At 38.1% G+C, this 15,966-nt stretch overlaps 1 protein-coding gene across 1 annotated transcript; it reads right to left on the reverse strand.

Moving 5' to 3' along the window:
* Positions 1-406: 406 nt before the first annotated feature.
* On the reverse strand, positions 407-15,310 carry LOC139137733 (type-1 angiotensin II receptor-associated protein-like). Its single transcript, XM_070705992.1, has 7 exons — positions 14,304-15,310; positions 13,951-13,985; positions 13,102-13,228; positions 6,008-8,720; positions 5,406-5,440; positions 2,715-2,829; positions 407-1,606 (listed from the first exon to the last, which is right to left on the reverse strand). Exons 1-4 carry the CDS (start codon positions 14,325-14,327, stop codon positions 8,478-8,480), a joined length of 429 nt encoding a protein of 142 aa, XP_070562093.1. The 5' UTR covers positions 14,328-15,310; the 3' UTR covers positions 407-1,606; positions 2,715-2,829; positions 5,406-5,440; positions 6,008-8,477.
* Between the last annotated feature and the right edge of the window lie 656 nt (positions 15,311-15,966).

Here is a 15,966-nt window from a genome sequence, read left to right on the forward strand (position 1 = left end):
TTATTCATATCTAGGAAATAAATATGATTTTCCGTCTGTTTTATATTTTTGTCGTGTGATCACCTTGTCCTGGCGAGTCTACAAATAAATGATAGGTTCCCGGCATGCTTTGTTAAGTAGTCCAAGGTAGGACATGGCGTTTGTTTTGACGCTCAGATTGTCCTGTTGTATTTATATGTAGCTGTAAAATAAAGCTTATCCAAGGAAATGAAACATCGGAAAATATAAATGAAAAGTATCTTTGACTTTGTTTTCACTGTCAAATCATGAACGGTAGATCCTTTTCTTAATCTTCGCTAATTCCTGGACTTAACTGCTAACTTATATCTGTCCTGTCTCCAAATATCAACATTTTCAAGACAATAATAACCTTGTTTTAGTGAAAAAAATTACTCAAGGAAATAAAGATGATCCCATTTGTATTTTATTCTTGACAAAATATTTGATATTTTACAACAAAGTTAAAGATACATATATTTGAGAGAGCTTGTCGGTAACATTTGTAAGAGCAACGTAACATCTTCTGATGGCAAAGCGCTATGTAATTTTTTTGTTATATCCTATCCCATCCTAAACCATCCTATCCCATCCTATCCCGTCCTACGCTATGTTATACAATGCTATGCTACTCAGTCATGTCCTATCCTATTCTAATATTGGAATGTGATGAACAGGAAATATCAATGGAATGTTTTTGCATGGTGATTCTCTTTACATGGATGTTAAATACAGAAATTTATCAGATAGTATCACGTTACTGCGGCTAGAATGTATAAAAATATTACAGTTACTGTAGCTTTTACATGACGTACAAAATAATATCAAATGCACGCTAGTAAATTTTTATCCTTTTTTGGGTCATTAACGTTCTTTTTAATGTGGGTGGGTGGGGGGGTCATTCATGTCGAAGGAAGCCCACCATATGTCATAATAACTGATTACATGCTCATCTACAATAACAGAATGATTTGTCGCAAGTCAAAAATTCAAACTGACTGCCGGCCATTGAGAGTCTACAGCGGAAGAGTGGGAGAAGAAGAGCATTGTGTTTACAGAATTCTGAAAAGATTTTCGAACTGTGGCCGCTTTCCCTCTAAATTACAGCAGTCATTAAAACCAGTCTATAATTTACTTGAATTTATTTGAAGTACGGTAAACTGATCTGTTTAAGATATTCGAATTGCATTATGGATGTGCAAATCCTCAAAGATGTGCAGAAGTCTGCATATTTCTAACCCTATCGAAGTGTCTAATTAAGATCGCATTTGAAGCGTTGTTGGTATTCCATCGTGATTATCAACACACTTTTACCTCTTGATGGACGGAGGTAAACACTGAACGTTAGTAATTCGAGTGTTTACCCAACTGAGACAGAGGCTTTTACATTTGGAACTTTGCCGCCACGATTCTTGTACTCACAAATAGCGAAGATCAGAGTGACGATCTTGAAAAGACAATTGACGATAGCGACGAAGTAACTCCAGAAGTATTCTTTACAGTTGTGAACTCCTCCTGCTGCTGCAACATGATCACATGTGAACCCTTTTTCGTAAATAGCGATGAAGACGATATCGAAGATGAAGCCGAGGATCAAAGAGATAATCAGCTGCAAGAGACATTGTGAAAATCTTAGTTATATCAACCGGCATACAGACGTTTCCTTGTCAAATATTATGTAATGCACAATCCGAGTACGGTAAACCCGAACTCAATATACTGCATATTAACTCCGAATATCCGTACTTAGACATGAATCATTATTAACGATGTACTTTGCAGAAATGCAGTTGTATTAGATATATCAAATTCAAGCTGAATGAAATCGAAGCATTTAAAGAATTGTACAGATATAAAGACCACAACTTAAATATTTATCACTGCACGTAATCCTTCGTCTCGCCTGGGACTGGTACACCATGTCTCGCTGAACAATAAATAGAATGGTACTGAGAGGTTAGGGAAAGTAGAACCAATAGTTGTTAAAGTCGGGCCTTGTAGATACACACGAGTGGGTTAAATTTGCACGAGTGTTCGTGAGTTGATTATGGGTTTATATACCAGTATGGCATATTCATATGTCATATTCAATCTGACGCATGATCGACAAGGTCCTCGTCAAACAAGGTCCATGTATTGTGATGGATGCATCAAGCAAAGATCCCGGTATCGCTATTTTTGTTGGCGTGGTTTGGAAATAGGCGTAATTTGCATTATTTATTTAAGCATTTTCTTTAAATTCTGCACCAAAATTAATGAAATAGAGTATAAAAATTTGATTTTACAAAACGATTGGTATTGCGACCAGACATAATATATAGTATAAGATGTTTATCTTAATCTAGACGACCTGCTCGTTCCTTTGCCGAAACTCTTGGCCATGTGATTTTCCGTTTGTCCCGTTCTAGATTATCCTGACCAGTCGAAGTACCATTCCACATTAGTTTATGATATTCTACATCTTGACTTGCTTCCATTTCATTTCTTCTGATAGGAGCGTTTTTATTTTGTTTTGTTTTTGGTCAAATCTATCCTTCATTCCTCTACTGTGTACGCCAACGGTATGGGTGGAACTACTAACCAGCGAGGGGAGAAGATTAAATTCCAGTACAAGTGAAACTTCTCTGATCCTTGAATATGCTTAAAGAATATTCGATGCAGGAAAACAAAGCCGCCGTACAAACTTGGTGTCATGTGGTACTAAATTTCCAACTTACCATGATGCAATTTTCTTTGATATTATTTTGTCCAACGGTCCAACATCCAAGTGCAACGATACAGAAATTCATCCAGGCATACGAATGGGTTACCCATGTAGCAGCCTCAAATCCACTGAAATATCAAAGCGTGACCATACGTATTTTTGGTGAGTGATTAAAGGGACAAAGTCACTTTTTTACCATTCTGTGATATCCAGAAATCATGAAATACTAGCATAAAGTCACTCTGTGTACAAAATGACGACGATATATAGCTACAAAAGTGTTAAAAATTACCCCTTTGCTGAATGCCAACAGTTTGTAGATTTTTCCTACTCCGATTTGCTTTGCTATCACAAATAAACATTGCCACAATCTTAGGGAAAGCTGTTATCCTTACCTATGCGGAAGGCACCGCCAATTAGAATGTCATAAGAAAAGCATACTTTATGTGAAAGTGTTGTTCAGCCATGCATGGTAACACTTGTGGACGCAATTTAATTTTTTGAATGTTTAATCTTGTATGGCTTCAGGTAGATTTGAGGTTGTGCACAGTTGACCAATATTTCTGCATGTTTCGAGAAGTCAAACAGCAAAAATTACTTTTTATATCAAACAAAATTCATGAAAACACTAAAAGAAACGAGCGACTTTGTCCCTTTAATAAGCTTTTCCTCGTCTTATCATATTCTTGGTACAATTGCGTGAAAGGATAAGTTTCTAACACAATCCCTTCAACAATGCTTCATAAGATAATGAAAACAGTCGACACGATCGAACTCTTGTTTGCTATGAGATGTGATGAAAGTTATTTTTCAATTGTCTCAGTTTTTCGCCCGAAAGTCCGAAAACAACAAGGGAGAAACGGAATCAACGAGAGAGAGAGAGAGAGAGAGAGAGAGAGAGAGAGAGAGAGAGAGACAAAGAACTACAAGGTCATAGCAACAAACTGACAGTGAATCGCTGCACTCCGGTGACTGCTTTCCAAACTAGAGACTACTCCAATTGAGTTTTTTCAATTCTCTTTCAAAAGCAATATCTTTATTACATCTAGTTTTATAATGAATTAATACTCGGCTGATTCATTCTTAACATGCAATATATCGCCTGTGTCTGTAGATATGTGCAAACTAAAATGTGAAAATCGTGGAAAAGACAATGGGGACGGTATCATTTCATATTTACAGGTTTTGACCTGTGATTCAAGTATTGTTGTTGAGCTCTGGATGTACCGAAAACCCTTTGCATGCATTTATGCAAACACGACCGAAACTTTTGGAGTAAAAATATTGTATAATAACTGAACAACCTCTATATCGGATTTCGGTAAATCAAGCAAGCTCTATCGCTAACAACAACTAAAACAAGTTTTGCCATCGCAAAGGGTTTCAGGTTTTGAAAACACGGGAAACTTGTATTTATTGTTTGTAGCTGACACCTTTTATACTAATTTCAATGTTCGATGACCTCCCTTTCAATTCTTCAGCTGACTACGCCCGATTTTCCTTTCAATATCATCGACCGTAAAGCTATGAAACGCCAACTTCAGTCAAATAGCACTGAGTATGCCAAAGTTTACGATTCGAATTTGGTCTCTAGATTTACCACATCAAAATATGAACCAGGGAAACTGAACGTACAGTAAATCGGAACGATATCATTCCATGGCTAATGATGTTTCTGTTTAAGGATCAACTATTATCCCAGGAGAGGTGGTCACGGAATTGACTATTCGATCTTTTGAAGGGTGGTAAAATAGGAGGAAAATGTGCAGAGCAAATATTGCTTAAATCTATGCCAATACTTTTAACCGTACAGTGTGGAATTCTGCGAAAAATGCAGCAAATGCCGTGAAAGTCAAAATAAAACTGTCAAATCTTGTACGCATTAAAATTGCATGTCTAAATTCTGAAAAGTCCAGAACAAATATTTAATGATGCATCGCTAAGGAAGAATCGCAATTTATTGCACAGTTTAATAGTAATGTGTGAAAATAAATAAAAACCGTAATATCGTTGAATCCAATTAAGAAGTGGACAGTGCTGGTATGTTTTTTGTACTTTACCAGTAGATATTTAAGTGGTATTTTAGTGGTACTTTCTGAAGCAAGATATATAGTTAGTGTTGTACATAAAAAAAATTAGGTCAGCATATTTAATAACAAACTCCGCACATACAGGCTGAGACGTAACACATGGGTTTCCAACGATATTTTATGAAATGCAAACTAAACAACGCACGACAGAAAAAATAATGGTCAACTGAGAAGATGATTACCTTTCCCATAAATAGACCCCGTTAACGTTCTTGTGTTGAATGTTTTGTGTGTTCAACAAATGATGGAGCCTTCCTTTGTCTCACCGATTCGTAATACAACAAGTTGGAGAGTGATTTATCATATAACAGAGAAATTTAGCTTACAGAGACAATAACAGCAACTTTAAGTCTTGATCCAGTGACCAAGAATGCTTAATTTTTGTATGCAATATCTTCTTGTGTATATATTATTATAGTCCAGACTAAATTTAAAGGCCAACAATAACTTTCTGTGTTATGCACATGTAGGCTGAGTTGACCAAGCCAGGACACTCTGACATAATTATGGATGAAGTCCAAGAAACTACGTCTTACTAACAGAACAAAATTCTGCAAAATAATTTCAAAGTTACTGTTCATGAAATTTTAAAATTAAAATGAAATTATACTTACGCCACAGATAGCCAGATATGAGTCAGAATAAATGGCTGTAAGGAATTATACAGAAGACCGAGATAGTTTAGTATGTTTGAAGAGACTTAATCAAAGGATTTCCGACGCATCACATTTGATTTGAATGAATCATTTGTTCAGGACGGTGAGAGACACTTTCTGTGAAGTGACCAGTGTGTGTCATAAATGAGTTAGCTTTGTAATGATGTGCTGTGTATCTTTAAGTTTTCACCCCAGCACAAGAACATTGATCTCGTAATGTTCTCGCTTATAAAATGATCGTTACTGAACATTTTTAGACGCAGTGGAACATTTCAGTGCTATTTTCAACACTGGTAACATTTATCCTGTTCATAAGCTTGTAAATATCTGATATATGATATGATATATGATTTGAAGGCGTCCTCCAAAGTTTTTAATTAACCAATCAAGTTCAGCAATATTTCTAGCAGGAAAATCATTACCTATTGGATTGCTGGCAGTGGCTCTGTTGCTTAAAGACGAAATCACATTCAATGCGACCATTACAAATCGAAAAATATCGAGATGACTTTTCGGATGCTATCATCCGCATTCACTAATCAAAACACAAACTGTCTTACCCAGAGAGGTACGTTACAACCCATCTTCAACAGCGTTTACTCAAATATACGTTCAAGAACTGGTAAACGAATTAAGCTATCGAATCGGTTGTAACTTACGTCGTCGCTAGAATGTGAGAACTTAGTCGTGTGAGGAACAACACTGTTATATATGAAAAAATTGTTGGTATAGCAACTAGTGTCAAAACAAAGCACACCCAGCTCAGTTATATCTACCGTCTTTTCATCGCTACAATGAGTTCGGTAGAGTAGAAATCGTAAACAGAGAAAGGCACCGTATAAAGGTGATCACCCCAGTGTGTCAAATTGTCTATTATCAAAGATGAAAGCTTGAAACGATTGGTTCACACCTAAGGTGTCGTCATGACTTTAAATTTAAAATCTCCGTCTAATTGACATTCCTTGCCCCGATTTTACCTGGCATATGACGAATTGATACCAAACTATAAAATGGTGTAGTACACAAACTAAGTATGAAGACTCAATTAAATGTTTGTACAACTCTGTAATGCTGTACTTCTGCCTTGTTTTTGTGTTATGTTAACAGACGCGACTAGTACTTTTTATTGACTGTCCAGAATGAAAGTGCAGCACAATAGTCTGTGCATGCGTGACTAGAATAAAATTCCACGTGTTTTTAAGGAGTCAGTTACAAAAGGTGACCCAAAGCTGTAGACCATAGAAGTTGTGGATGTCATTCAAATTTTAAAAAATTGCTGTAGGGAACCCAGTGCCATGTTTGTGACACAGCAAATCATGTCACTGCACTTGTATTGATGTCACCTTGTCTAAATTTACCGCACGTACAGACATCGCTCCATCTTGGATGTTCATTTTATATGAAGGCCTACTGCGTTCAAGAAAAAATTCAAAAGCCGCCAATGTCATCAGCTAGTTTCAATCAAAAAGTTGCTTAAAGCTCCATAAGTTGTAAATCTTGGTTCACCTCGCAGTATTTTTGAAGTTCTGTTTATAAAATGCAACTTCTCTATCTAAACCTGTCAACACACTACGTAGGCCTCTATGTGTCTATCATCGTCCGCTCGCACGGCTCGTTAGCCAGACAGGAGTCTTCCACTAACTAAATTGCGGGAAGCATCCAGCTGCCCGAACAGCAGGCCTTGGCAAGCGAAGATGTGTGTCTATAATGTCGAATAGTCCTTTCGACAACTGACTTTGAGTCCAGATAAATTCTTTTGTACAGTGTACACTGTGCATTACTACACATTTGAGGGCGAAGAAAAATGACACTGTGCTGGTGTCCTTCGACAACAACAATAAAAATATCGTCAAAAAGTTACAGCTATTTAATAAATTTCACAATAATATTTCAACCACGTGATAGAAATAACGAGAAACTGACAGTTTACCGAAGCTTTGATAAAATTATGATGTATAGATATGAAAAGTGTTTCTGAAAGCTTGCAATCAAATTAACTTCGTGACTGTGTTTTCAATGGATAGTGACAATTTATTCGATACATGCCAGATTCTGTCTTGTAAAACCTAAGTTTATTTATCAAAAGGACTGACTGTGTTTGAACAAACTATAATGAAAGCAATTCCATAAGATTATCAACTCAAAACCAAAGAAGGGTTGTAGTGTCTCTAGTGATGGTCCTTGATTGTATTTACAATGGAAACTGGACGGAACAAACTTTTGGGTATTTTTGTGAGGTATGACTTGAGTGCTAATCACAAAGTTTCCTGTCATTTCATTTCAAACAAACAAATACACACTTTTTTTTAATTCACAAAATTAATTTGACATTATAAAAAGTTGCATAAACGAAATTATATTACATATGGCAATTATACAATAGGTGTCTTTCTGATCTGTTAAAAGATGAGCAAAGGCAGAACAATGGCGCGCATAATTTATCTGTCATTCATATTTCAATAAATGGTCATAAATATAGCAATTTTTCTGATATTTTTCTTGCAACGAGCGCAACAAACGTTTTAAAAGATGCGTTTCTCAGGAATAGGGCGAAGTATGTTATGTACAATGAAAGTTCCGTTGCAAATACTGTCTGCTCATGCGTAGTGACATTGGAGTCTTGGCGTATCGTTCGCAGGTCAAGGTTCAGTAGTTGTTGTTCACGGTAATCAGTGCTGTTTTACTCAAATTTTTATGTAAGCAAGTCATCAATCCCAGACAAGTTATTTTCCTTCGAGAAGCATAATGTATAAATCGGTTGTTGTTTTCTATATAGTGCGAGTGGGTCACTTCAGTGTTGTCATGGCAACTGCCATACAGCCAGACCTGTTCCATGCACAAATTGTCGTCCGCTTCAGATGAATGGGGTTGTGCAGATATAATCACAAAAACTGGAGTGTAGGCCGTGCATGCGTAGTAATGGCCTTGACACAAAACCCTTGTTGTTGCAACGCAGTGGTAGAAGTGAGAATATATACAAAGTGTTTTTCGCATTGGAAATTGTTTCAGCTAGAATTGTAGATATCGATTTTATCCGACTGATACTGAAGCTTTGACGTTGGGGACGCTGCCGCCGCGATTCTTGTACTCACAAATGGCGAATATCAGAGTTACTATCTTGAAAATACAGTTGATGATTGCCATGAAGTAACTGAACAGATATTCACTACAAGCTCCTCTACCGTTGTTGCCACTGTTGCAGGTAAATCCACCCTCGTATAGAGCCAAGAAGACGATGTCAAAGATGAAGCCGAGGATGAGTGAAATGATCAGCTGAAAACGAAAAATAGGACATGAAATGTTTTAAGGTTAAACATTAATTGATCGCTAAAAAGATTTTGTAAGAGCTGAAGAAAACTAAATCTTGCTCAAATTAAAAAAAATTAAGTGAAATATTGTTAATTATCATACATGCTATGCCTGTATTGCTATTCTTCTATTGTTCAGACGGTACTGATATGAGCCCATATTTTAACTAGTGAAGATACGAATTATATTTTCACTGTAACCGAACTACATACAGCGACGCGGACGCGTGACCTTCGCTGTATCATGGCTGTATGCATGACCTTCGTTGGTATATGTACATATAAAACAGCTGAGCGAATATAGACAAATGACAATCCGAAACGTCATTATGATTATGGTCAAAATTCTGTTGTTTGCAGTCACTTCATGGGCATTGCCCTTAGGCACAAGGACAGTGTACCAAAAACATACAAACAAACGTATTGAAAATTTGTATAATTTGCCGACACCTGTCAATTCACGGCCGGTCCCGTGGCGGTGCACGGTGCAGTGTTTTCGTGTCGTCTATGCTGCTGAATATTTACACCATGGAAGTATCATTACACGTTAAGATATCGGTTGACAGAGCATCATGATAGAATCGGTTTACGACAAGTTTCCTGTTGATCTGGGCGGTGAATTACATCGTTTACAGTCGTAAATGAGCCACGAAAATCCAACCGCACTGAAAATACTCGCGACAGACAAGGTTGAAGGTGCACATGATATAAATTTCCGATTTGTACCTGTCAGTTCACAGGTCATGATCGTGTCTGGTGGCACCGATGCTGTGCGGGTTTCAGATACAATGTGCCATCTAGGGAAAGTCAAACTTTCGCTTCGGTTGTTAAAGGAAGTTTAGTTCTATTTAGGCAAGCCAGGAAGGAAAATATACGAGCAGACGACGGAAATACCTTTGAAATGTACTTTTATTCGTACAGCAACAAAATCACGAACGAGTTACGACACTACAGCTTACAGTGTACTCACTTCATGTTTTCACTAATCCGCTTACTGAGATGGTAAATTTGGCATATTTGACGTCTGGGAACATGTATAATTCTTCGAGATAAACTGACTGGTACGGGTTTTATATCCACTGTATGTGCATTCATAGATGTCGCAGAGCTGCTTGCTCTGTGCTCTCAGCTGTTCATACTCGATAAGAGTTTGAGCGTGGCGCGACTATTTTGACCCGATTTTGGCGGCCTCATAACTTTCACGCAGGGATGAGGTTATGTATTAAAACACGAAAACACACCCATTTTGTGGACTCCCGCCTATGTTTTACATCCACCGTCATTTTAAACTAAAAATAAATCTTCTTCAAATTATGAAAACCTGTGTCGACATCGTAATATTTAAATTGTTTGCTGTAAAAGTGCTCCATAAACCCTCCTTTGCAGTGGAATGGCCCAATAGCGGAATAATATCAAGAAGTGATACGGTTGTCATCACTCCTTAGCAACCAACTTTTTATAAGTAAAGCCTGGAGGAAGCAAGGTCGATTTCAAGTTGGTTTCGTTGCTAATTTCGGAGCGTCTGTAGGAAAACAGTCATAACCAAAGTATGCATGTATGATAAAGGGGTTATTACACGAAGTTTGGGCGATACCGCGTCGTATTCGAGTGATGTGTCCGTATTTTGACGAGTTGCGCAGCAACGAGTCAAAATACGGACACATCACGAGAATACGACGCGGTATCGCCCAAACTTCGTGTAATAACCCCTAAGTATTCATAGAATACTTTTATCGTGTTCGCGAAAAGTTTAATACTTCATGATTTTATTATATATCTCGAGAAAAAATGTGAATTCCATTGTTACCTGTATGCGTTACTTGTTACCCTGGTTACCTGTAACTCTTTGTTTGAGAAATTTTGCATCAGTCCACTGGTATGTCTATGTTTAGAGTCACATTGTAAAATTTCCGGATTTGCTTGCCTATCTGAAATGATCTGAGACGCATCTTTTACTATTATTACCCCTGTCATTGACAGGTATTCCAGATAGACCATAGTTTGCGGTAGTGAAGTTTTTACCTAAAATCTGCCATTTACCTAAAGTTTATATATCAATGGGACAACATTTTCTTAGTAGTGGACTTGGACTTGGTTCAAGTCGGTGAATAGCGTTGATCGTGATTTCGGGTTTGTTACTAAATATAGCTGCATGCGCGCGACTTTCGGACAAATATGCTGAAATTCGGACAAATTTTATCGTTGTATGCGCGGCTGCTGTTGCAGCTTGTAGTCTCAGTCATCAATTCATACGAATAAGTGTGACGCTAAATAGCCTTTCTAACACTCGCAGGTTTTATTTTCGTCGTTTATGCAGAAAATACGGACAAATGTTTATTTATGCATATTAATGAGAGAGAACAGTGACGTCATTTGCGATCAGCGCTATTTTTAAAAGCTTCTCTTGAGTCTCTTCTATTTCATATAAACCTGATTCAAATTTAGCAGCCCACGTATTCCTCTAGGTTTCAAAACATGCTACAATTCTGCGACCGCACAGTCCACTATAGACTTGGTTCAAGTCTGTGATTTTTCAATGTGTGAGTGGGGTGAACGAAATGATTTGTGTTCTGTTTTCATGTGAAAACCTGTGAGTGGAGTGACAGCGATAACTCACCACTACGCAATGTACGCAAACTCAACGGTGACACGTCCGATCGCTATGAAAACCTGACCTAGGCTGCCAAATGCTAGACAGGGCAAGTGATTGGGTTCCTCTAGCCATGCACCAATATGGAACCATTTTAATTATAATATGCTTAGCTGGAATCCGGAAATCTGATTGGCTGGAGCCGGGGTTTATATATTCCACAAGAAGACCTGCGCGCCGCGTAACATTTTTGAGCTCGCGCAAATTTCGAACACCAACTTTAGAGCTCAACGCGCCAAAATGTTGAGCAAGTCTATGGCTTCAGATTGATTTTGATTGTTAAATTTTTATAACCAATTTATAACCAATTAAAGGTTATAAACGGCAAGCGAGAGTATTTGGTTGCGGATATAAGACCTCTGGGGTGAAAATTGGCATATTTGGCGGGAAATTAATCACCGAGCGAAGCGAGGTGATTATTTCACCCAAATATGCTAATTTTCACCCCCGAGGTCTTACATCCGCAACCAAATACCCGAGCGCACCGTTTATAACCTCATTATAATATGCTAAAGTTAAAAACAAGTGGGCAGTTTCGTTATTTAGGGACGAGAGTTCAGGAGCGCTCAGCCTCATACAAACTCTAAAAAAGAACGTTTCAGAACGCGCGCGCGTGCACAGTTGAATTCATAAAATACGGTTACGCAACGCGTCGATATCGCGATTAGACATCGAACTTGAAGAATTTTACTTTAAAAAAAAACGCTCAAAAAACTTTAAAGACTCATGTTGTTGTTACATAGCCTCCGCTCCTTACAGAAACTCTTCATTTGTTGGTTCGTCAAGCTGCACTAGACTAAAATTTAACAAACAAAATCAATCTGAAGCTATAGACTTGTTCAACATTTTGGCGCGTTGAGCTCTAAAGTTGGCGTTCGAAATTTGCGCGAGCTCAAAACTGTTACGCGGCGCGCAGGTCTTCTTGTGGAGAATATAAACCCCGGCTCCAGCCAATCAGATTGCCGGATTCCAGCTAAGCATATTATAATGGACATACAAATACTTTCATTGCAGGCAAGCTAGGGCACGGTAGAGGGTGAACTGTGTCCTGGCTAGAGGAACCCAATCACTTGCTCTGAACTAGAGTATGACGTGTTATTATCTCCAGAGAAAATATCCCTCAATATTTTAATACTTTGGCCTGTTCTACACCTCATGGCTTTACTCAGTATCGTAACGATTGTTGTTCTCGATTGTTACGGAGAATAGTTCGATGTCTCCTTGTCCAACATAGGAAGATCAGCTGTATTTTCGAGTCGTGCATTGCCGTAAACTTTATTAGCACACTTGTCTTATCCTAATCACAGCAAGAACCTTTGTTAGCTACATGTAGGCTACATGTCGACAACACATGAAAGCTGGTTTGAAAATATACTTTTCAACTAAATTCGTTTTACTCAAACAATGAACATGGTACATGGAGATATATGTTCAAATAAACAACAGTATTCTTGCTTTCCTTCGGTTTCGCATCTGGTCTCTATTTCACAGTTGTCCTTGGCAATCAATTTTGTATGATATGTGAATGATACTAGCATTTCGTTTACGTCATTGGTTTACAAACAGGACAACTCTCGTCCACTGCAAATATTCCGATCTGTTCATATTCACTTCCTTTTTTTCGGATAAATCGTAAAGTAAAGTAGTAAAATGTAACATTAGTGTTTTGAATGAATCTATCGGAATGATAACTCACCATAATACAATTTTCCTTCATGCTTTTCTGTCCAACAGTCCAACATCCTAGAGCAACGATGGTAAAATTCATCCAAGCGTACGAATGTGTCACCCACTGCCCACCAAATCTTGCGGCTTGAAAACCACTGAAAGATTAAATTGCGATACAAATCAGGGCACTGTTTCTTACACCCGCAATTCTGTAAAAGACGGGGTCGTGTAAGATCTAGTGTTTTACGACATTGCTTGCGAAACTCGAAGACTGTCCGCTCCGACTAACAATTGCAAAACAACATTTTTGTACGTTTGATTTGACTGAGCTTAGATTATAGTTGCTGCGTTCAGATTCAGACCCAAAAACCATCTCTGGGCCTGACCCTAGATAGTCGTAAACCCGTCACTCATTTGTCGACTTTATTCTACGCCTGCTGGGCTCAGAGCTGACCTAACCCTCCCTCCCAATCTCTCTCTCTCTCTCTCTCTCTCTCTCTCTCTCTCTCTCTCTCTCTCTCTCTCTGATATAGACCCAATATAGACCTGATCTAACATTCGTGTCACCTCTAAATCAATCCCTGTGACTCTACCAAATCCTAGGAGGCTTAGGACCAACTTCACACTGATTTGTTTAAAACCAGGACCGCCTAAACTATGTACTGTGAAAAGAGTAAGTGATATGACAATTTTGATGTCAATAATTTCATTAAACTTATTAGATTTTATTTGAAACCACGGTACTATTAGTGATTAATCCGAGCAAATTCACAGTGTTCCAATACATATTCGTTAAGTATGGGCTAGGTTACGTTTGGATTTTTTCAGATGTACAGGAGGTCAAGTCGCAAATTCTGACAAAACGAGTGCTACTTACGTTACAGACAGCCAGATGTGAACGAGGATGAAAGGCTGAAAAAGTAGAATAACCACTGTTAATCTTTCGTTTGACTTTTGTTTACAGTCGTTATCGGTTCCAATTTTTGTTACAGTTCTTTACAGTTCTGAGGCATCCTAAGACACCACGACCCTCAGTGAACAAAATTCAAATGCACCGAAAGAGCTCTTACTGGGCACACAATATTGTGAATGGAAACGTTCCCCTTTCAGTTAACTCAAAGGCGGCTGAATATGTCTCAATTCAATTCCTAAACTCTTAAATAAATAAATTGAATGTTAGCTCTGCTAATGACAAACCATCGAGACAAACTATAAACTAAATTTTCTTACCCAAAGAGGTACGTTACAGCCCATTTTGAAATCCGGGAGCTGTTAGTTTCCACAAATACGTACAAGTGAGGGTGTAGAAGTTGATGGTTAACTAGTCCTTGTACCAACTGTGTTTTGTCGCTATGCAAGCATTATTATATATGTAACCGTCGACATAGCAACCAACATCAAAACAAGGCACACCCAGCTCGTACAAAATTCACTGCTTTTCACAGTCATAATAGCCAAGGATTTTCAATGATGTTCAATATTCAGAAATCCCTGCGTGAGGCCAATTGAATTCTTCTCAGCACAAAAACGAGAGTTTTGAAGGAAAACAGAGTAAGAGGCGATGCGTGTGGTGGATGAAAATGCAACGCACACACCCATTGTGAGACCCTCCTTTCCTCTCTGTAGTGGGGAGTTTTATTCCTAGTGACTTTATGACGTCAATTTATACGGACTTCGCTAAGAAGATATTTGGAATTGTACGGTACTTGAAAGACATTGGTTGATCAGAAATCACACAAAGTTGAAACTGTATTACATAGATAAGAAAAGCGCTTTCACTTGGTTCAGAGAGTGTCACATCGGCTGCCCAGTATACCATGATGATAATGATATGTCGCATATTGCTGGCGACGCCAATACACCGGAGACTAAATTTCTTGAATCTTATATGCACGTTAATAAAAATTTCTCAATACCAATTTTCTACGCTTCTGCATCAGGGTCATCCAAGTTTACAAAGAAGATCATTGAGCACGCCTGCGCAATTAGTTCACATACAGTGACCCTGAAATTCACACTATTGAACGAGTTTGTGATGGCCTACAAAACAGCCATTCAGCGTAGCTTATCGAATGCTTTGCAATTACCTTCAGCCTTGTATTCTACACAAAGGGAATGGATTACTCGCAATCTGAAAAACCTTGTTCACCAGATTTGGACAAAATAGATGCCTTGTTTTCGAGACAACTGAATGTCGATATTGTCGTCCTACTCAGCCCAACCCAGCCTGTGGATATAGAAACGAACTCAATTATTTTATGTAGATATCAAATATATAATTTAGAGCGAGTTTGTACAAATAATTCATTATTTAAAGATAATTTAATTCTGCACGGAGAATGTCATAAATTATATTTGTGTTCGACAGTTGTTCAATTGTCACTTCAACACCATTTCTTTATTAAGTTGAAAGTCCTGGTCGCCATGATTAAAGCAGCCTCTTTAAGCTTCATAGACAATAAAACGTCGTATACTTAGAAATAATGCCCCTTAAGTATAAAGTCACAGGTGGAGCGAACACATGGGGACACGACCTGCTGTCGGTAGTCTTGCGTAAATTAGGCTTGGAGGTATCTGGTTACATCTTGGGACACCATTGTGCACCTTTGGTGTAAAGTTTGGGTGGGCAATACGGAATGTGAATGGAGAGTTATTTGTGTTAAAGTAGAAATGGAAATTTGGTTCTACATGGTTCGATACTTCGTTTTAGAAAAACAATTTTATTTGAAGTCTGACAAGTGTCATCAGCATCTTGAGTGTAGCAAAATTCAGTTAGCATTCGAATCAAAATTGGTGACTTGTTTATTTGATGTTCGGGGTTTAAACCTACTCCTTGATCAAAGGTCAAAGAAATCCATACCCTGTGACAAAGGCTTGTCCAGCTGTGTCATTT

This window comes from Ptychodera flava, chromosome 7 (genome assembly GCF_041260155.1).
Source record: "Ptychodera flava strain L36383 chromosome 7, AS_Pfla_20210202, whole genome shotgun sequence".
Lineage (NCBI taxonomy): Eukaryota > Metazoa > Hemichordata > Enteropneusta > Ptychoderidae > Ptychodera > Ptychodera flava.

What these genes read in the sequence shown, in the direction of transcription:
- LOC139137733 (XM_070705992.1), bottom strand. Translation starts at nt 14,327, where the DNA reads ATGGGCTGTAACGTACCTCTTTGG. An exon ending in CACATCTGGCTGTCTGTAAC is followed by an intron (nt 13,229 to 13,950) that starts GTAAGTAGCACT and finishes TTAATCTTTCAG; the next exon opens with TGGTTTTCAAGCCGCAAGAT. An exon ending in TGAAGGAAAATTGTATTATG is followed by an intron (nt 8,721 to 13,101) that starts GTGAGTTATCAT and finishes TTTCGTTTTCAG; the next exon opens with CTGATCATTTCACTCATCCT.